Below are 22,399 nucleotides of genomic sequence, written 5' to 3'. Positions count from 1 at the left end.
TCGGTGCGGCCAATGTGATTTGAAGTGAAATGTGATTTTTCAGGCTTTAAATTGCAGTAAGCTGGTGAAATTGTTGACAGTTACTGTGACCCATAAGTACTTTTCAGATACCTGCAGATAAATTTCTGAGGAAGAGCTAGGGCTTGAGAGGATGGAGGGGGTGGGTACAAAACCAGAACCCAAGTCAGGCTTCACTGCATTCAGTAATGCCTTGTCAGGGTGACAGGATCCTCAGCTGAGAAGGCTGTTCCATTTAGCACGAGTGAACAAGCCCACCAACTTTTATTTTATTTTTTAAAGAGTTTATTTATTTATTTGAGAGAGAGAGCATGAGCAGAGGGACGGGCAGAGGGAGAGGGACCAGCAGACTCAGGGAGTCTGACACAGGGCCCCATCCCAGGGTCCTGGGATCATGACATGAGCCAAAGGCAGATGCTTAACTGACTGAGCCACCCAGGCACCCCATGTCTACCAACTTTTAAATAAATAAACAACCCCAAACTGTCTTTCAGTGGAGGTTTTAAAATAAAAATGCGCCACACATCTTTTCTTTCTATTCTTAAATGCTTTGTTCATTCATCTCCAACCCAGAAAGTTCCTGGTTTATCTATGATCCCTGCTGAGCTTTCTTTCAGCCTGGCTTTTCAGCCAGGTTGAATATATTTGAAAAGGGAAAAAACAATGAGAGACCAAGGCATTTATAAAGAGTCAGTCTAGGAGCTAGTCAGGATTAATACCCTAAACTGAATCTGATCCTTGCTGGTTCTATCTGAAGATATGCTAGCATTTATCCCTAAATTATAGATTATATTTTTGAATTAATAATTTTAAGTTAAAAACAGAGACTCTGGACTAATGAGTAAAAAGACCAGTGCCCAAGGGATTAAAAAAAATCTTCAAAAAAAAAAAGATTTCTTTGAGAGAGAGAGTGTGGGGAGGGGCAGAGGGAGAGAATCTTCAAGCAGAGTCCCTGCTGACCCATGAAATCATGACCTGAGCCAAAACCAAGAGTCTGGTACTTAACCAACTGAGCCCCCAGGTGTCCCCAGCCCCCCCCCCCCCCCCGGCCCAGATCTTTGTTAGAAAATGAGTTTTCCCAGCTTTTAGGATAGAAGGAATTCCAGTAGTCCTTGAGATTCCTTAGGGATTTTCAGTGTTTTAGATAGCCAATAAAACTTAAGCTTAGCTCACCAGAAGACTAAAATATTAAATTTCTTTATTTCTGGCTTGAATGTTATCAACAAAGTTCTGATTCTCTCATCTAATTATAAATTCTGATTGGTAGTTAAGTGCATAATTAAAAATAGGAAAATTGGGGGCACCTGGGTGGCTCAGTCGTTAAGTGTCTGCCGTCGGCTCAGGTCATGATCCCGGGGTCCTGGGTTTGAGCCCCACATCAGGCTCCCTGCTCAGCGGGAAGCCTGCTTCTCCCTTTCCCACTGCCCCTGCTTGTGTTCCCTCTCTCGCTGTGTCTCTGTCAAATAAATAAAATCTAAAGGAAAAAAAGGAAAATTATTCAATAAACACAGTTGTAAAATATTTCAAAATGAAAGATCTAGGGCATCATAATGGGTAGCGTTACTGATGAAAATAGATTGGGAAGTATTGCTTTAGAGGAGGGTGAAAAGTTGATACTGGTTACAATTTTTCAAGCAAAGCAGCAGGGAGAGGTGCTGCCTTCAGGGAGCCAAAGAAAATAAATTTATGTTTAAAAAAGAGTCCCTATTGGGAGTTTGGAATGAATAGCCAACATTTAGCTCTAGAAACACAAAATAATACAGGATGAATGAAAAAACTAAGTGATTTTTAAAAATTTATACTTTAAAAAAGATTAAAAATTTATACTTAAAATTATTTCTGTCTCTTAATATGTACATGTTATGTACCTGGGTAATCCAAGTCACCTGTTACAGTTACCAGTGGGCTTGAGAAATCTGTTCTCTGTGTTTTTCCTTAACTTCTAGCTAGTTCCTTTTTCCAGGAGTCAACAACAAATAGCCCCTCACTCTCTGGTGCTGGTATCTAAAATGTAAATTGTTAAGTCAAAGTTTTCAAATCATTGTTAGTATCACGTTGGCAAGGCTTTATGAACAAATAGGTGAGGAAATGGAACTTCCTGAAAGAAGGTTGTTGAAAAGATGGTACAATGGCAGAATTATACTAAAGAAATTATACCTACTAAAAATTATGCAAAGGACTAGTCTTGCAGAGAACACTTATAAAATTATAAAACTGCCATTCTTAAAAAATGTCAAGGGGTGCCTGTGTGGCTCAGTTGGTTAGGCCTCTATTTTTTTTTTTAAGATTTTATTTATTAGGGCACCTGGGTGGCTCAGTCGTTTGGCTCAGGTCATGATCCCAGGGTCCTGGGATTGAGCCTCGCATCGGGTGCTGCTCGGCAGGAAGCCTGCCTCTCCCTCTCCCACTCCCCCTGCTTGTGTTCCCTCTCTTGCCGTGTCTCTCTCTGCCAAATAAATATTTGGCAGAGAGAGAGCAGGAGAGCGGCAGAGGGAGAGGAGAAACAGGCCCCCGGCTGAGCATGGAGCCCGATGCAGGGCCCAATCCCAGGACCCTGGGATTATGACCTGAGTCCAAGGCAGTCGCTTAACCAACTGAGCCACCTAGGCACCCCAAGCCTCTGATTCTTGATCTCAGCTCAGGTCTTGATCTCAGGGTGATGAATTCAAGCCCGCTTTGGGCTCCACACTGGGCATGGAGCCTACTTAAAAAAGAGAAAACAACAACAACAGCAACAAAACAAAAACAGGGGGGCGGAGCAAGATGGTGGAGGAGTAGGAGACCCGGATTTTGTCTCCTCTCAGGAATTCAGCTGGATAGGGATCAAACCATTCTGAACACCTACGAACTCAACAGGGGATCGAAGAAAAGAAGAGCTATAACTCTCTGAACAGAAAAGTGACCACTTTCTGGAAGGTAGGACGTGCGGAGAACTGAATCAGAGGCGATATTCGGGAGGATACATGGCAGGGGAGGGGCCTCCGTCAGCCGCTTCTGGCAAGCGATAGAGCCGCGGAGCACAAAATCGGAACTTTTAAAAGTCTGCTCCGCTGTGGGATGTCACTCCAGTGGCTAAGCAGGGGGTGGAACCCTTGCGGGACAGTGTGGTCTCAGGATCCTCGGGGTCACAGAAAGACCGGGGGTGCCTGAGTGCGGCAGAGCTCCCAGGTTTCGGAGCAGAGAAGCCGGCTGCAGAGATGGAGCCCAGGCATGGGCTCTCAGCTTGGGGTTGCCCTAAACCGTGATCCGTGGCACAGTCGGGCCACTGCTCCTCCAGCAGGGACCCAAAAAGCGGCAGATCCGGGGAGACTCACCTTCCTCCCCCGGGGAGGAGACGCGCGGGAGTGCACCGCAGGGATTTGCTGGGTTTGGAGACTCCACCTGGGGTCGGGTGCCAGAGATAGAAACGCGCGGTCACAGGCTGGGTGAGCACGGAGTGCGGCCGGAGACCGGGGAGACGGGAGTGACTGACGGCTTTTCTCTGGGGGCGCACTGAGGAGCGGGGCCCTAAGTTCTCGGCTCCTCCGGGGCAGAGATTGGGAGGCCGCCATTTTCACTCTCCGCCTCCAAAGCTGTACGGAAAGCTTGCAGGGAATAAAAGCTCCGGAGAGCAAACCCGAGCAGATTACTTAGCCGGGAGGGGGCAAGGGCGGGGCAATTCCGCCTCCGGCAGAGACATTTGAGAACCACAGCAACAGGCCCCTCCCCAGAAGATCAGCGAGAACAGCCAGCCAAGACCAAGTTTACCGATCAATGAGAACGGCAGAACTCCAGCGCTAGGGGAATACTGCACATAGAATTCATGGCTTTTTTTACCATGATTCTTTAGTCTTTCAAAGTTAATTTTTTTTAAACTGTCTTTTCTTTTCTTTTTTTTTTTTTGAACTTTCTTTTTCCCTTTTTCAACCAACATCTTATCAATACCTTTTTTAAAAAAACATTTTTATTTTTCATTTTTAGAGTCATATTCTATCCCTTCATAGTAGTTACCTGTATTTTTGGCATATATATATAAGTTGTTCTCTCTTTAAAATTTTGAGATAGTTTCTTCTAATAGATCAAAATATACCCTAAATCTCTAGTGTATGGTTTTTCTACTCCCCTGCCTGATCACATTCTCTGCCTTTTTTTTTCTTTTTTTCTTTTTTTTTTAAAATCCTCTTCTTTCTTTTTTCAAACAACTTATCAATTCCTTTTATAAATTTTTTTATAATTTCCATCTTTACAGTCATATTCCATCCCTTCATCATATCAACCCTTATTTTTGTATATATATAAGTTTTTCTTTCTTTAAAATTTTGGGAGGCACTTTCTTCTTTTTTTTTTTTAAAGATTTATTTATTTATTCGAGAGAGCAAGAAAGTACATGAGAGGGGGGAGGGTTAGAGGTTGAAGCAGGCTCCCCGCCGAGCAGGGAGCCCGATGCGGGACTCGATTCAGGGACTCCAGGATCATGACCTGAGCCGAAGGCAGTCGCTCAACCAACTGAGCCACCCAGGCGCCCGGGAGGCACTTTCTTCTAACAGACCAAATACACCCAAAATCTAGTGTGTGGCAGTGATCTATATACCAGCCTGATCATATTTGATCACATTCTGTTTTTTTTTTTTTTTTTGGTTTTGTTCTGTTTTTGTTTATTTTTATCTTTATCTTTTTTTTTCTTTTTCTTTTTTCTCTCTTTCCCTTTCTTTTCCCACTGCTTCAGGTCTTTTCTGATTTGTTTAGAGTATATTTTCTGGGAACGTTGTTACCCTGTTAGCATTTTGTTCTCTCATTAATCTATTCTCCTCTGAACAAAATGACAAGATGGAAAAAATCACCTCAACAAAAAGAACAAGAGGTAGTACCGACTGACAGGGACCTACTCAATATGGACATTAGTACGATGTCAGATCTAGAGTTCAGAATTATCACTTTAAAGATACTAGCTGGGCTTGAAGATAAAAGCATGGAAGTTATTAGAGAAACCCTTTCTGGAGAAGTAAAAGAACTAAAATCTAACCAAGTCGAAATCAAAAAGGCTATTAATGAGGTGCAATCAAATATGGAGGCGCTAACTGCTAGGATAAATGAGGCAGAAGAGAGAATCAGTGATATAGAAGACCAAATGATGGAAAATAAAGAAGCTGAGAAAAAGAGATAAACAACTACTGGATCACGAGGGCAGAATTCAAGAGATAAGCGATACCATAAGATGAAACAACATTAGAATAATTGGGATCCCAGAAGAAGAAGAAAGAGAGAGAGGGGCAGAAGGTATAATGGAGCAAATTGTAGCAGAGAACTTCCCTAATTTGGGGAAGGAAACAGGCATCAAAATCCAGGAAGCACAGAGAACCCCTCTCAAAATCAATAAAAATAGGTCAACACCCTGACATCTAATAGTAAAACTTACGAGTCTCGGAGACAAAGAGAAAATCCTGAAAGCAGGTCGGGAGAAGAGATATGTAACCTACAATGGTAGAAACATTAGATTGGCAACAGACCTATCCACAGAGACCTGGCAGGCCAGAAAGGACTGGCAGGATATATTCAGAGCACTAAATGAGAAAAATATGCAGCCAAGAATACTATATCCAGCTAGGCTGTCATTGAAAATAGAAGGAGAGATAAAAAGCTTCCAGTACAAACAAAAACTAAAGGAATTTGCAAACACAAAACCAGCCCTACAAGAAATCTTGAAAGGGGTCCTCTAAGCAAAGAGAGAGCCTAAAAGCAACATAGACCAGAAAGGAACACAGACAATATACAGTAACAGTCACCTTACAGGCAATACAATGGCACTAAATTCCTATCTTTCAATAGTTACCCTGAATGTAAATGGGCTCAATGCCCCAATCAAAAGACACAGGCTATCAGATTGGATTAAAAAACAAGACCCATCAATATGCTGTCTGCAAGAGACTCATTTTAGACCCAAAGACACCCCCAGATTGAAAGTGAGGGGGTGGAAAACAATTTACCATGCTAATGGACCCCAAAAGAAAGCTGGGGTGGCAATCCTTATATCAGACAAATTAGATTTTAAACCAAAGACTGTAATAAGAGATGAGGAAGGACACTATATCCTACTTAAAGGGTCTATCCAACAAGAAGATCTAACAATTGTAAATATCTATGCCCCTAACATGGGAGCAGCCAATTATATAAGGCAATTAATAACAAAAGCAAAGAAACACATTTACAACAATACAATGATAGTGGGGGACTTTAACACCCCCCTCCCTGAAATGGACAGATCGTCTAAGCAAAAGATCAACAAGGAAATAAAGACTTTAAATGACACACTGGACCAAATGGACTTCACAGACATATTCAGAACATTCCATCCCAAAGCAACGGAGTACATATTCTTCTCTAGTGCCCATGGAACGTTCTCCAGAATCTATCACATCCTAGTCATAAATCAGGTCTCAACTGGTACCAAAAGATTGGGACATTCCCTGCCTATTTTCAGACCACAATGCTTTGAAACTAGAACTCAAACACAAGAGGAAAGTCAGAAAGAACTCAAATACATGGAGGCTAAAGAGCATCCTACTAAAGAATGAATGGGTCAACCAGGAAATTAAAGAAGAATTAAAAAAATTCATGGAAACCAATGAAAATGAAAACACAACTATTCAAAATCTTTGGGATGCAGCAAAGGCAGTCCTAAGAGGAAAGTATATAGCAATACAAGCCTTTCTCAAGAAACAAGAAAGGTCTCAAGTACACAACCTAACACTACACCTAAAGGAGCTGGAGAAAGAACAGCAAATAAAGCCTAAACCCAGCAGGAGAAGAGAAATAATAAAGATCAGAGCAGAAATCAATGAAATAGAAACTAAAAGAACAGTAGAACAGATCAACGAAACTAGGAGCTCGTTCTTTGAAAGAATTAACAAGATGGATAAACCCCTGGCCAGACTTATCAAAAAGAAAAGAGAAAGGACCCAAATCAACAAAATCATGAATGAAAGAGGAGAGATCACAACCAACACCAAAGAAATACAAACAATTATAAAAACATATTATGAGCAACTCTATGCCAGCAAATTAGATAACCTGGAAGAAATGGATGCATTCCTAGAGATGTATCAACTACCAAAACTGAACCAGGAAGAAATAGAAAACCTGAACAGACCTATAACCACAAAGGAAATTGAAGCAGTCATCAAAAATCTCCCAAAAAACAAAAGCCCAGGGCCAGATGGCTTCCCAGGGGAATTCTACCAAACATTTCAAGAAGAATTAATACCTATTCTTCTGAAACTGTTCCAAAAAATAGAAATGGAAGGAAAACTTCCAAACTCATTTTATGAGGCCACCATTACCTTTATCCCAAAACCAAAGACCCCATCAAGAAGGAGAATTACAGACCAATATCCCTCATGAACATGGATGCAAAAATTCTCACCAAAATACTAGCCAATAGGATCCAACAGTACATTAAAAGGATTATTTACCACAACCAAGTGGGATTTATCCCTGGGCTGCAAGTTGGTTCAACATCCGCAAATCAATCAACGTGATACAATACATTAACAAAAGAAAGAACAAGAACCATATGATCCTCTCAATAGATGCAGAAAAAGCATTTGACAAAGTACAGCATCCTTTCTTGATCAAAACTCTTCAGAGTATAGACATAGAGGGTACATACCTCAATATCATAAAAGCCATCTATGAAAAACCTACAGCGAATATCATTCTCAATGGGGAAAAACTGAGAGCTTTCCCCCTAAGGTCAGGAACGCGGCAGGGATGTCCACTATCACCACTGCTATTCAACATAGTATTAGAAGTCCTAGCCACAGCAATCAGACAACAAAAAGAAATAAAAGGCATCCAAATCGGCAAAGAAGAAGTGAAACTCTCACTCTTTGCAGGTGATATGATACTTTTTGTGGAAAACCCCAAAGACTCCACCCCAAAACTGCTAGAACTCATACAGGAATTCAGTAAAGTGGCAGGATATAAAATCAATGCACAGAAGTCAGTGGCATTCCTATACACCAACAACAAGACAGAACAAAGAGAAAATAAGGAGTTGATCCCATTTACAATTGCACCCCAAACCATAAGATACCTAGGCATAAATCTAACCAAAGAGGCAAAGGATCTATACTCAGAAAACTATAAAATACTCATGAAAGAAATTGAGGAAGACACAAAGAAATGGAAAAACGTTCCATGCTCATGGATTGGAAGAACAAATATTGTGAAGATGTCAATGCTACCTAGAGCAATCTACACATTCAATGCAATCCCCATTAAAATACCATCCACTTTTTTCAAAGAAATGGAACAAATAATCCCAAAATTTGTATGGAACCAGAAAAGACCCTGAATAGCCAGAGGAATGTTGAAAAAGAAAAGCAAAGCTGGCGGCATCACAATTCCGGACTTCCAGCTCTATTACAAAGCTGTCATCATCAAGACAGTATGGTACTGGCCCCAAAACAGACACATAGATCAATGGAACAGAATAGAGAGCCCAGAAATGGACCCTCAACTCTATGGTCAACTCATCTTTGACAAAGCAGGAAAGAATGTCCAATGGCAAAAAGACAGTCTCTTCAACAAATGGTGTTGGGAAAATTGGATAGCCACATGCAGAAGAATGAAACTGGACCATTTCCTTACACCACACACAAAAATAGACTCCAAATGGTTGAAAGACCTAAATGTGAGACAGGAGTCCATCAAAATCCTAAAGGAGAACACAGGCAGCAACCTCTTCGACCTCAGCCGCAGCAACTTCTTCCTAGAAACATCGCCAAAGGCAAGGGAAGCAAGGGCAAAAATGAACTATTGGGACTTCATCAAGATAAAAAGCTTTTGCAAAGCAAAGGAAACAGTCAACAAAACCAAAAGACAACTGACAGAATGGGAGAAGATATTTGCAAATGACATATCAGATAAAGGGCTAGTATCCAAAATCTATAAAGAACTTATCAAACTCAACACCCAAAGAACAAAGAATCCAATCAAGACATGGGCAGAAGACATGAACAGACATTTTTCCAAAGAGGACATCCAAATGGCCAACAGACGCATGAAAAAGTGCTCAGTATCAGCATCAGGGAAATCCAAATGAAAACCTCAATGAGATACCACCTCACACCAGTCAGAATGGCTAAAATTAACAAGTCAGGAAATGGCAGATGTTGGCGGGGATGCGGAGAAAGGGGAACCCTCCTACACTGTTGGTGGGAATGCAAGCTGGTGCAACCACTCTGGAAAACAGTATGGAGGTTCCTCAAAAGATTGAAAATAGAGCTACCATATGACCGAGCAATTGCACTACTGGGTATTTACCCCAAAGATACAAAAGTAGGGATCCGAAAGGGTATGTGCACCCCGATGTTTATAGCAGCAATGTCCACAATAGCCAAACTATGGAAAGAGCCAAGATGTCCATCGACAGATGAATGGAAAAAGAAGAAGTGGTATATATATACAATGGAATATTATGCAGCCATCAAAAGGAATGAGATCTTGCCATTTGCAACGACGTGGATAGAACTGGAGGGTATTATGCTGAGTGAAATAAGTCAAACAGAGAAAGACATGTATCATATGACCTCACTGATATGAGGAATTCTTAATCTCAGGAAACAAACTGAGGGTTGCTGGAGTGGGGGGTGGGGTGGGAGGGGGTGACTGGGTGATAGACACTGGGGAGGGTATGTGCTCTGGTAAGCACTGTGAATTGTGCAAGACTGTTGAATCTCAGATCTGTACCTCTGAAACAAATAATGCAATATATGTTAAGGAAAAAAAAAGAAGAAGATAGCAGGAGGGGAAGAATGAAGGGAGGGAAATCGGAGGGGTAGACGAACCATGAGAGACGATGGACTCTGAAAAACAAACATGGTTCTAGAGGGGAGGGTGTGGGAGGATGGGTTAGCCTGGTGATGGGTATTGAGGAGGGCACGTTCTGCATGGAGCACTGGGTGTTATGCACAAACAATGAATCATGGAACACTACATCTAAAACTAATGATGTAATGTATGGGGATTAACATAACAATAAAAAAACCAAAAACAAAGAAAAAAATGTCAAATGTTTAAACCCAAGGGTCATTTTTTTCTGTAAAGTTTTCTAACCTCTGAGATTAAGTTCTTATGTTTTCTTGAACCTCCTTCCACCCTCCTTCACTCCTAGCACTTAAAACTGTGCTCAGGCCAGTGGTTCTCAAAGTGTGGTCCCAGACCACAGCATGAATATCACTTGGGAACTTGAGAAAATGCCAATTCTTAGACTTTACTACAGTCCTACTGAATCAGAAACTCAGGGGTGAAATGTACCATCATCTGTTTTAACAAGGCCTTCAAGTGATTTTATTTTAATTTTTTTAAAGATTTTATTTATTTATTTGTCGGAGAGAGAGCACAAGCAGAGGGAGCGGCAGGCAGAGGGAGAAGCAGGCTCCCTGCTGAGCAAGGAGCCCAATGTGACTTGATCCCAGGATCCTGGGATCATGACCTGAGCTGAAGGTAGACACTTAACCGACTAAACCACCTTGGTGTCCCAGCCTTCAAGTGATTTTAATACCCACTAAAGTTTGAGAGCCGTTGCCTTATACTATAGTTGTCAACATTGCTCCTTTATAATGGACCATGGCCACTATAATTTTTTTTTTTTTTGGCCACTATAATTCTTAAAGAGACTAAAATATTGGAGGTTTTTTTCTTTCCTCATTTTATACCACAGCTGCTTGGGAAGCCCGTACAAAAAGGTCATGTGATATGGACCAACAATAGGATAAAGCTGGGGAACCAATGAGTTATATTTGGTACGTTATCTATGATATGAGTAATGGGCCCTAGCAATTTTTCTCCCATAGTTCATTCTGTGAATGTAAAAGTGTAAATCTTAAACTTGATCATAGTGAAGAAACTTTATAGCTAGAATGTCTTATTACTATTCCAGAAAAATATAATTTAAATTGCCTTGGTAGGACTTTTTTGGTGAAGATGAGTGCATTTGGTTACCAAGGTTTTTGAAAGGTTGATTTATTCAGTATAAATATTTAGGCCAGGGTACTGATTCTCTTTTTACCCCATGTCTATATAGATTCTTCACATTCAGCAACTTTGATTTTTTTTGTGTGTGTGGGTGGGCACAGGACTATTACATAGTCAAGATCATGCCTCTCCTAAAGCATCTTAGAGTTTATTAATAGTAAATCAGAATGAAGGGCTTAAATGGAGACATAAACCATCTGTTATGGGAGTATGGAAGGAATAGTTTAGACTTTGGGAATCTAGGCAGGCCTTGAGGCAATAACTTTGAAACTTTGTTTTTTAAAAAAACTAAGTATTTTCTGTAAGTTTTTTTTTTTTTAAAGCTTTGACCAAATGTTATGTCAAAGGCCAAAAAAAAAAGTGGTATTTTAGTTACTGTTGTGCCTTCTTTTAGGGGCTCAGAACTTTTTTTTTTTTTTTAAATATTATTTGAGAGCAAGAGAGAGGAGGGGAGGGAGAGTCTTAAGCACTGAGTGTGGAGCCCAACTTTGGGCTTGATCTCACCACCCTGAGACCACGACCTGAGTCGAAATCAAGAGTTGGACGTTTAAGTGGCTGCACCACCCAGGTACCCCTCAAAACTTCTTAAAGTGAACTATGAGTAGATCTGGCATCCATATTTTGAATGACTACTGCCTAATTATTGATGTTTTATCCCTAAGACTAGGATGGCCAACCTGGTTTTTTGTTTATCTCAGGATAATTAACATTCCCCCTTTCATCTCAAGAGTATCCTGGTTTGAAGGAAAAATTATGTAGTTACCCCAATTTTTTTTTCTTTAAAGATTTTGTTTATTTATTTAATAGAGAGAGAGAGAGACAGCGAGAGAGGGAACACAAGCAGAGGGAGTGGGAGAGGGAGAAGCAGGCTTCCCGCGGAGCAGGGAGCCCGATGCGGGGCTCGATCCCAGGACCCTGGGATCATGACCTGAGCTGAAGGCAGTCGCCTAACCAACTGAGCCACCCAAGAGCCCCTGTAGTCACCCCAATTAAGACTACATGGCTTTTTAGGGGAAGATTCCATATACTGAAAATATGAGAGAGGAAGACATCTTTATCTTTGGGCCGTTTTTCCTAACCTTTTAATTTTCATATACTTTGGTATTAATATACCAAAGTGTAATTTAAAAAATTCAAAATATGTGTAAGGCCTTAGTCAAGAGATAAAAATCTTGTTTATATTATGTAAATCTAAGGGAGCAAGTCAGTAGCCCTCCTTTGTACAAAGTATACTAGAATGTGTTAGATACTCAAAGTATCTGGTTTTTCTCCCTTCTGTTTTCTGCTTTAATTGAAGGGGGAAAAAAAAACATTTGAAAAGGATCTAGAAAATACTTAGGTAGGGATAAGACTTCTTTTTTTTTTTTTTTAAGATTTTATTTATTTATTTGACAGAGAGAGAGATCGCGAGAGCAGGAACACAAGCAGGGGGAGTGGGAGAGGGAGAAGCAGGCTTCCCGCTGAGAAGGGAGCCCAATGCGGGGCTTGATCCCAGGACCCTGGGATCACGACCTGAGCCCAAGGCAGACGCTTAACGACTGAGCCACCCAGGCGCCCCGGGATAAGACTTCTAAGGGCAAAAGATATCCATTTGATTATAACTTCGACCCTTAATTTTAAGTCTAAATATACCTGAACCAATTGGTAAACTAGCAACAAACCAAGGTCATTATTTTAAAATTAACTAGCTGAAAAAAAAAATTACAGCTTAAGAGGAACAAATTTTGGCCTGTTATAAATTGGGTCTGGGTTCAGTTTAAGTACCAAGTATGTGAATATCTACTACGTGCATAGCACCAGGCTAGTGGTATATGGTATAGCAAATATAAAGTAGCATGTGATTCTGACTTCTTTTGGGAAGGTTTGTGGTATGATTGAGGCTGGATGCCTGGAAGGTTTAAATGTGGTGAGGATTAAGAATTAGACTTAAAAAAAACAAAACAAAACAAAACTAGAAAGGGCTTTCAATGGTTTAAGGGCAAGGGATGACATTTTAAAATGAACAGAGTAAAAAGAATAAGGTGTATTTAAGATGGGAGTAAACAGACTTCTAAGAGTTAAGAGAGGAAATTTGGAGACATGCTCCAAACTCAGCTTGTCATAAAAACTGTAGCTTTTGTTCTGTTCCGTTTTTTAAAGTAAGCTCCACACCCAACGTGGGGCTTGAACTCACGACCCCGAGATCAAGAGTCACATGCTCTACTGACTGTGCCAGCCAGGTGCCCCCAAAACTGTATCTTTTAAGCATGGAAGATGTGTACAAAACTGATTGAAGAAGGTTGATCTGATTGTCATATAGTACATGAATTGGAGGAGGAGAAAAATAATTGGAGGATAAAGAACCTGATTAAGGAATTAGCGTAGCACACATGGTAGCTGTATTTCCTCTACTAATAAGGGAAATAGGCACATAAGCCCTCTGGTCTTTCATTTGACAAATGAGGATATGAAAACAAGGAAGAATAAAAATATCCAATGAAGCTTGTCATAGGAAAAATATTCTTTATTTAAATAAATAAAAACATGTTAAGATGCCAACAATGACTGGAGTTGTTACCTAAAACAGTTAAGATTTCCCTGAAGTTTAAAAAAAGACAATAAATTTTCTTTCTGCTGGCTCTTTAATCCACAGCTTCTCCATCAGTTTTTCTGACCTATGGGTAGAAAAAGAACGTTAAGGTAATGTCATTTTGAAAGTGTTTTTATGGAAGACCTAAGCTTGATGTGCATTAGTTGCATTTCAAATAGAGTTCTAGATAGCTTTTTCTCCACAGTCTGACTTAAAGCCACTGGGACTTTCCCTGCTTTCTATTGTGGGGGAAGAAGGACTTAGAATAGAAAATAGGTTTAATTATTTATTTATTTATATATTTTTAAAGATTTTTTATTTATTTGACAGAGAGAGACACAGCAAGAGAAGGAACACAAGTAGAGAGAGTGGGAGAGGGAGAAGCAGGTTCTCCGCTGAGCAGGGAGCCCGATGTGGGGCTCGATCCCAGGACCCTGGGATCATGACCTGAGCCGAAGGCAGATGCTTAACCGACTGAGCCATGCAGGCACCCCAATAGGTTTATTTTTTAAAGAATAAAAGTTTGTCTAAGAATCTTTGAAGATTTAGAATACATTAGTGGTATTAGTTAAAACTATGTTAAAAAACTATGTTTAAAAAAGTTACTCTACCTTTTCTCCAGGACTTATAGTTGTTAGGATGTTTGCCATCCATAGTCTCTTTTTTTATGTCTCTTGAGTCACTGTAGATGACGATCAGAAAAGGAAAGTTAGTTGAAGAATAGAACTAGAGATTTGGTCTAGATAACCAGCTCTAGGAGATTTAAATTACGTTATCAAAAAAGGTTGATATTATTAAAGGTCAGAGTAGGAATTATTGATTTTGTGCAAGCTTCTGTATTATATAGTTCCTTTGTACTTCCTGTCCCCCTGTGTATATGGTGGTAACTCCATTGATGGCTTCTCTAACCCTTCGATGTGCCCTTCAAGTTTGTTAGGTTGAGGATCCTTGTTAGTGTATTTCATGTATAGTGTACTAATTATTTTCCCTTCCAAATTTTAGGAATTGGTTTTTTATTCCTTGAAAATCTTACATAGAATTGAGAACCTTGTGTAATCAAGTCCTTAATGGATTAAAGTCCTAAGTGAGACTTCGGGAGGGAATGGAAGTACTCAGAGCCCATGAGTACAGATCTTTCAAAATTCATAATTGAAGTTTACGCATTTGCCATGCCTATGACCTAGTGGCCAGCTCACTTTAAAAGTCAAACTTAAGGGGCACCTGGGTGGCTCAGTTCGTTAAGCGTCTGCCTTCAGCTCAGGTCATGATCCCAGGGTCCTGGGATCGAGCCCCACATTGGGCTCCCTGCTCGGCGGGAAGCCTGCTTCTCCCTCTCCCACTCCCCCTGCTTGTGTTCCCTCTCTCGCTGTGTCTCCCTCTGTCAAATAAATAAATACAATCTAAAAAAAAAAAAAAAAAAGTCAAACTTAAAGGTATTTTGCTCTCTATTCCAATAACTTCTATAAGATGATTTATCTTACCTTTCACAGACCAGCATTTTTGGAGCAAATGTCTTAAGAACAAATGAAGGAGAATGATGGGTGTTATCTAGAAAGAAAGAGAGGATGGAGACGTGATACAAGGCCTGAGCATTTTTATATTGTTGCAGAGCAAGCCATTGGCGGCAGAGATTTGAATCTCCCTTCCATAGTTGTTGCTGGGAATTGGCTGCTTTGCCAGGGACTGCATTCTTACCAACTTGACGTTAGGTATGGTCATATGACTAGTTTTTGCCAATGGAATGTGACTGGAAGTATTTTCTTCGGGGCCAAGATGCTTAAGGGGCACCTGTACCTCCATTCTCTTTTTGTGGCAGTTTGGGAAGCCAAGTGTGGAAGGTGACAGTCACAAGATGAAAAGAGCCTGTGTTCTCAAGGCACCATCCCCACTGAATACTTGCACTGGGCTTTTATACAAGGAAACATCTGTTGTATTAAACCATGATATCAATACAATTTGAACTTTATCTGTTAAAGGAACTTGCATTACTCTATTATATTCTCTTTTATAACGTGCTACATTTTATTTTTTTAAAACAAACATTATTTTTTTAAAGATTTTTATGTATTTGACAGAGATAGAGAGAGAGAGAGAGAGAGAACACAAGCAGGGGGAGCGACAGAGGGAGAGGGAGAAGCAGGCTCCCTACTGAGCAGGGAGCCTGATGTGGGGCTCGATCCCAGGACCCCGGGATCATGACCTGAGCTAAAGGCAGTCACTTAACCAACTGAGCCACCCAGGTGCCCTAACGTGCTACATTTTAGAGAAAGGATATCACTTAAGATAGGATAAACCCAAACCTTTCAGAATACAAGTTTCAGTTTATACCAAATACTTTTGTTCCGTGGAAAGTGACCAGATATTGGTAAGATAAGATTCTTTAAACTGTTATAAGTGATTTTAGGTTTTAATTAGACTCCTTTTTGCTGGATTGCCTCTTCAGAGACAGATGAAATTCTCAGATTTGTTTGATTGTTTTGAAGGATTTTGTGGGAGGAGTATTAAGACTTAATTTATCCAGGACTACAGTACTTAATTAGCTACGAAGGACTTGGGGTCCAAGCCTTCATTTATGACTGTTCACTGATTCACCCTTGCTCACCTATGTTCCAGACATCAGGGTCAAGGATCTGATTGGCAGTATTAGAAAGTTGTTCATTTGGTTCCAAACTTGGAGAGAGAAACTTTGGAAGATTAAATGGCTCTGAAATAAAGCAGACCAGAAGTTATAGAAGCAGAGTAGAAACTTCCTTTTGTTTTTCATTCCTCTCATTTGGCTAGTTATGAAATATGGAGGGTAGGGGGCAATAGCCCTTGATGTCACTTATCTGCCCCCCCAAATTAAAAAAAACTTACCATCATCTATAGCAGTTCTATTGACACAGTTAGCCTCATGTTCCTTGAGCCTTTTGATTGGGACCACATGGCAAGCATTATATTTGCAGTTAGCCATCTTTTTAGCTATCTTCGGATTTTTCTAAAAGAGAAAAAGCTCTCGTTAAATGGCCATTATACAATGCCTGTATTCCACCCTCCATTCCTTTCTGGAAATGCTTAAGACAAACCATTTCCAACATTAAGAACTGCTAAGTGCTATGTATAGTCAGAAGCTTGTTCTTAAAAAAACAAAACAAAACAAAACAAAACAAAACAAAACAACAACAACAAAAAACCTTTAACTTTTTATATTCTGAGTTTATTTTTCTCCCTCCAGTGACTTAACTTTTTTTTTTAATCAGGAAAACTTACCTTTCTACATGATGCCAGATGGTACTGTAACCTGCTGGCTGGCATCCTGTGGTTTGGGTCATAAGGACATATTTCTAAGTCTTCTGGCTCCATGAGGCCTAAATAGTAGGAACCATGGGTTGGCAAAGAAAATATTGACATTTAAGATCAGGTAGTTTTGACATAGGCCTACTTTCTGTTCTCAAAAGAATAGTGAGAGATATGGGTATCTTCCTATGAAAGTTTGTGATGACTAAAGCAATAGCCTGGTCAGTTAGGTAATAGAACTTCACTGCTTATATGCCTTGGAAAACCAAAAATTAACATTTGTACATATATTTTAGTCGTATAGGTTGTTTTGAATAGAATTCTTTGCCCTCAAATAGAGTATTAAACAGGCAGGGCTCCTTGGAAAGCTCACAGTACTGGGGTATGATGAAGTTTAACACCATCAGCTTGAGTGTTGAGAAAGCAAGGCTAGGGCAGCTGGCTCCTTTACTGTTCAGCATTGCTCCCTCCCATCTCTTTGCCAAATCTATCTAAATTAAGCTCTTTGTTAGAGAAGGATGCTACTTGTCAGATCAGCACAGCCACTTTTGGGGAGAGGGTATCAGAAGAATGAACAGTACCATGTTCAAGTTCAGGCTACTTTATAATTATGTGAGAATGCCAGTCTGAAATCTCTAAAGTTGTAGGTATTAACATTTGAAGACTCCTAGAAGTGAACTAAGAATATACTGTCTCAAATCTGCCACATTTTACTGCCAATAGGAGGCCTACTTTCCCTTATGGCTAGCTGTCTTTAGCTATCCTAGCAGATATTCACTTCAAGGATTCCCAAGTTTCCAGGCAACAGCTATAACTGAGATTTCTGCAAAGCAGGGACAGCATAGTCTGATAGGAGGGAAAAAGATCAAGGCAGACTGGCATAAGCAGTAAGGATAGAAAAGTGCCTAGAATAGCCCATTTCAATTCTGCTTTGCATCATGCCTAGGGCATAGACAAAGGGCACAGAGCTAGACTGTTAAATGTCAAATTTTCCTGAGGGCATTTAGATGATTAAGTCCAGGGATTTAAACTCAGGTACCTTTCAGGAACACAAGACAGGGTGGCTCTTTAAAGCTTACACTGCATATTAGTGATAATATTAGAGCCACAAACACTTATTATAAAGTGAATTGGCTTTCTGGAAAATAAAGGTTGCAGTATAATCCAATATTGTGTGGTTATCTTTAGATTCTTAAAGATAATAGAAGAAGAGCTTTAATACTGATGCCTAATTATTGCTAGCTGAATATCCCATGTTGGGAGGCTAAGATTATAATGGAGGCCATTTGGTTTAATACATGTTAGACTTGGCAAGAGGATTCCAGCCTCGATGCTACCTTGACAGTTAAACCGAGTCTAAAGGCTCTTGAAACCTACCTTATTCTTGAAGGAGTGTCTCTCAGGAATCTGAAGGGAAATGTCTGAATCTGAAGAGGCAAACAATCCTTCTGTAGGTCAAAACAAGGCAAATAGCTGAGGTCTGGGGAGAGGGAAAGCGAAGTACCTTTGTCAAGTGATGTGAATCAACTTTCTGTTCAAGCTACTCAATTCTTCTTCTCCCACCATATGGTCTATGGTTTCTCAGAGGTTTGGAAGTTTTTGATGTCATAGTTAAGTCTCAAAGAGGTGGATTTCAATCTTGGTTGTGCAGGAGAATCACTGAGTAGTTTTAAAGTGACAGATCTTCCAGAACTATTGGATCAGAATCTTCACAAATGGGGTCCGGCTAACTGTGGCTTTAAAGGAGTTCCCCAGGGGATTCTGATTTGTAGCCAGGGTTACGAGACCCTGCTCTGAGGTAATTAAGCCATCCTCAGGAGGGTTCTTTCAGTTTCCAGGAAGAACTGCTGCATGATCTTTCCAGTGAAGTTTCTCTAAAGACTACTAGTTGGAATGATGAGTCCCATCTTTAAACCTGGCCTTTTTCTTTATGGGGTGCCAAGTAGAATTTCACAAAAGTGACATAAGCTTACTACATACTAAAAAACCCCAAATTTTACTTTCTTTTTGGCATTCTTAATCCAGCATACCGGGCCTTGAGCTGAATGTTGACAAACACCATATCATCTACCCACTTCTACAGGTATATGAGAGATTACCACTGTTTTATAGATTAGGAAGCCAACTCAGTGGTGATAGATACCCTAAAGTTACAAAGCTAGTACATGTTTGGGTGACATGATTAATATTATTTGAGGTAATACATATAAAGCCCTTAAAGTATGTGGTACATAGTAAGTAACTAGGTCATCACGTCACATGTCGTAACTTATTTAATACACGCAATATCTGCATGCGATAGGAAAGATTCTCAATATCCTCTCCACTTTGCAGGCAGGGAAACTGGATCAGAGCTGCGAAATGATAGAGTTGGGATGTGGACTCAAGGTTTCTGGCTCCAGACCTGGGCTCTTTGCCTCTAAGTCATAAGGCTTAGTCCACTGGACTCAACAATATTCAAGCCCCAAATTCTGTCTGATGCCAAAATGTAGGCTTTTCTCATATACCAAGTACAAGGAAACGAGTGTTTCCAGGTTCCAGCAATCTCACAGTTCAGCTGAGGTGGCAGGATAATGTGAAATAGGCATATCAAGGTGGGACCTAATTTAGATGTGAAATACGTGGTAGAGACCAAATACTGTTGGAGTTCAGCAAGGGCTCGACTTAGGACTCTTTGAGCCAGATCCAGAAGATTGACTAGGATTTGGGTCAGCAAGAGGGAAAGCATACATACTTAAGTGAGAAAGGCAGAAATGAACATGGCACCTGCGCAGTAGACTACTAGGTTTGTCCCTGCTAGGTTGGGGAGTATATATTAGGGAACAGGAACAAACTAGATCAGCTTTGTAGGGAGAGTCTTCCACAAAATTTTCAGGAGGATAAGAAATGCGAGTGAAAAATATCCAGTAGAACTATACTAACCTGTTAAGAAGGCTGTGGCTGTACTAGGGCTCAGCTTCCTACGAGTTGGTGCCTCACTACCTGCTCTTAATCTCCCCCATCAGTGTGAAAGACCAGTAGAAATCCTGCAAATGCCTGTAGTAGAACCTGGGTTTCTTTGATAACAGCAGGTGATTCAAATCTTTGGGGCCAATAGTACCTTATGCCAGACCTCTAACCTTCTAGGGACTCTATCCAGTAAATAAACTGAAAGGCAGATTCTATTTTCCGAAAGTGTAAAGTTTCCATTAGAGATGTTTGAAATTTCATGTGTTAAGCACTGCCGTCTTCTTGCTTCTTTAAAAAATATATTCTCGGGCGCCTGGGTGGCTCAGTTGGTTAAGCGACTGCCTTCGGCTCAGGTCATGATCCTGGAGTCCCGGGATCAAGTCCCACATCAGGCTCCCTGCTCGGCAGGGAGTCTGCTTCTCCCTCTGACCCTCCCCCCTCTCATGTGCTCTCTCTATCTCATTCTCTCTCTCAAATCAATAAATAAAATCTTAAAAAAATATATATATATTCTCTTGGGAACAAACATATTAAGTTTATGTATTTAAGCTTATTTAAGTTTCTGTATATAATAATGCTAATCAGCTCCCTCCATCCCTCCACCCCAGGGTTTACTGGGATAATGTAAGAGCCCTGGATATGGAAAATGAGAATGATTGAAAAGCGGAGAAAAGGTATTGGATAGGAAGTAGATATGAAGACAAATCAATGTAGAATTTTTTTGAGGACATTCTGCTTCTTGCCTTGAAAGAAACTTGAAAGTGAGTCTGTTTTCTTGAGTTAGGGAGCTAAGGCCCGGTTAGAATGGCAAGAATATTTTAGTGCTAAAATTCATTCAGTCTTCTAAGATTTAAAGTCTACTATTAGGGTGCCTGGGTGGCTCAGTCGTTAAGTGTCTGCCTTAGGCTCAAGTCGTGGTCCCAGGGTCCTGGGGTTGAGCCCCACATTGGGCTCCCTGCTCAGTGGGAAGCCTGCTTCTCCCTCTCCCACTCCCCCTTCTTGTATTCCCTCTTTTGCTGTCTGTCTCTCTGTCAAATAAATAAATAAAATCTTAGAAAAAAATAAAGTCTACTATTAATTTCCTCTTGTTAATCTCAGTTAATTTGGTTCTTCATGGGGCCTATTTCCCAAGTTAGTCTTTTTTTTTTTTTTTTTAAGATTTTATTTATTTATTTGACAGAGAGAGATATAGCGAAGAGGGAACACAAGCAGGGAGAGGGAGAAGCAGGCCCCCTGCCGAGCAGGGAGCCTGATGCGGGGCTCGATCCCAGGACCCTGGGATCATGACCTGAGCCGAAGGCAGACGCTTAATGGCTGAGCCACCCAGGTGCCCCTTCCCAAGTTAGTCTTAATAATTCAACAAATAAATCAGCATATTTACTGAGTGGTTACTGGGTCCAAGAGATTAGTGTTTCTCAACATGTATCTGACGGAACATTTGTCTCAAAACCTTCCAGGGTACTTACAAATGCATTTTTCTAGGCCCCACTGCAGACTTCCTAATCCTGAATCTCAGGGGATAGGGATTGATCTCAATTTCTTAAGCACCTTTAAGAAGGTGGACTAGAGGGGTGCCTGGGTGGTTCAGTCAGTTAAGTGTCTGCCTTCAGCTCAGGCTCAGGTCATGATCTCAGGGTCCTGGGATTGAGCCCCACATCCGGCTCCCTGCTCAACGGGGAGTCTGCTTCTCCCTCTCCCTCTGCCCCCCTCCCTCCTGTTCATGCTCTCTCTCTCTCAAAAAAAAAAAAAATCTTAAAAAAAAAAGAACTATTGTACTAGAGCTGTGGTTCTCAAACTTAAGAATGCACTGGAATTACCTGGAAGGCTTTTTGAAACAGAGTGCTGGACCCTACCTCAGAGTTTTGGAGTCAGTCGGTCTGGGGTGGGTCCTGAGAATTTGCATGTCTAACAAGTTTCAAGGTGATGCTGATATGACTACACTTTAAGAATCACTGTACTAGAGTATTATGAAAGATATAAAAAAATATTAGATACAATTCCTGTCATTAGAGGCTTATGATGTAGTAGGGGGAAATAAGATATATACCTAAAAATATAGTGAAGAATATGGTGTTCTGTATAATATTTGACACTAGATGGGGTAATGAGGAAGAGTTGGGATTTAATCTGGGCCCTAAAAGATGGATAGACCTAAGGTTCAGCTGAGAATAACAGGCATTCTTGATGGGGTTATATAAAAGCGGAAGTAGTGTAAAGGTGTATGGGAGTGGGGAGGGTCGATCCTTTTTTGTCTAGTGTTGAGCTTTTTATAGGACACTAGTGAAGGGTTAAGGCCAAAAAGGTTGGTACCAGACTGTGGAAGAGACTTGAGAGCCTGTCCCTCTCCCCTGCCTCCACCCGCTTTGCAGTCTTACCAAAAGTGCTGCACCGCTAAAAAGAGGAAATGTCTCCTGCTGAGTGTGCAAGAGGAAGCACAAGAAAATTCTGAAGGTCTGTGAGCCGTAATGATTGCTTTCACCCATGAGCCAATTGTAGAGGCAACAGGAAGACCAGCGCACCAACCAGGCTGGGTCCCTCCGCCCAGGGGGTGTCACCACCCAAGCTGAAAGT

The 22,399-nt window shown here is 40.8% G+C and overlaps 1 protein-coding gene across 1 annotated transcript; it reads right to left on the bottom strand.

Moving 5' to 3' along the window:
- Positions 1-16,290: 16,290 nt before the first annotated feature.
- On the bottom strand, positions 16,291-16,945 carry LOC118008461 (gametocyte-specific factor 1-like). Its single transcript, XM_035002003.1, has 2 exons — positions 16,853-16,945; positions 16,291-16,580 (listed from the first exon to the last, which is right to left on the bottom strand). The coding sequence occupies exons 1-2, from the start codon at positions 16,943-16,945 to the stop codon at positions 16,428-16,430; spliced, it is 246 nt and encodes an 81-aa protein (XP_034857894.1). The 3' UTR covers positions 16,291-16,427.
- Positions 16,946-22,399: the final 5,454 nt, after the last annotated feature.

The sequence above is a fragment of the Mirounga leonina genome, unplaced genomic scaffold, assembly GCF_011800145.1.
Source record: "Mirounga leonina isolate KUSES-001 unplaced genomic scaffold, KU_Mleo_1.0 Mir_126, whole genome shotgun sequence".
Lineage (NCBI taxonomy): Eukaryota > Metazoa > Chordata > Mammalia > Carnivora > Phocidae > Mirounga > Mirounga leonina.
Note: the sequence above shows the minus strand (reverse complement) of the source record. Positions and strands in the feature narration are given on the sequence as shown.

Excerpts from the sequence above, each read along its gene's own strand:
- LOC118008461 (XM_035002003.1), bottom strand. The coding sequence starts at position 16,945 with ATGGAGCCAGAAGACTTAGAAATATGTCCTTATGACCCAAACCACAGG. Across the intron at positions 16,581-16,852 it reads ATCTGGCATCATGTAGAAAG|AAAAATCCGAAGATAGCTAA; the intron begins GTAAGTTTTCCT and ends TTTCTCTTTTAG.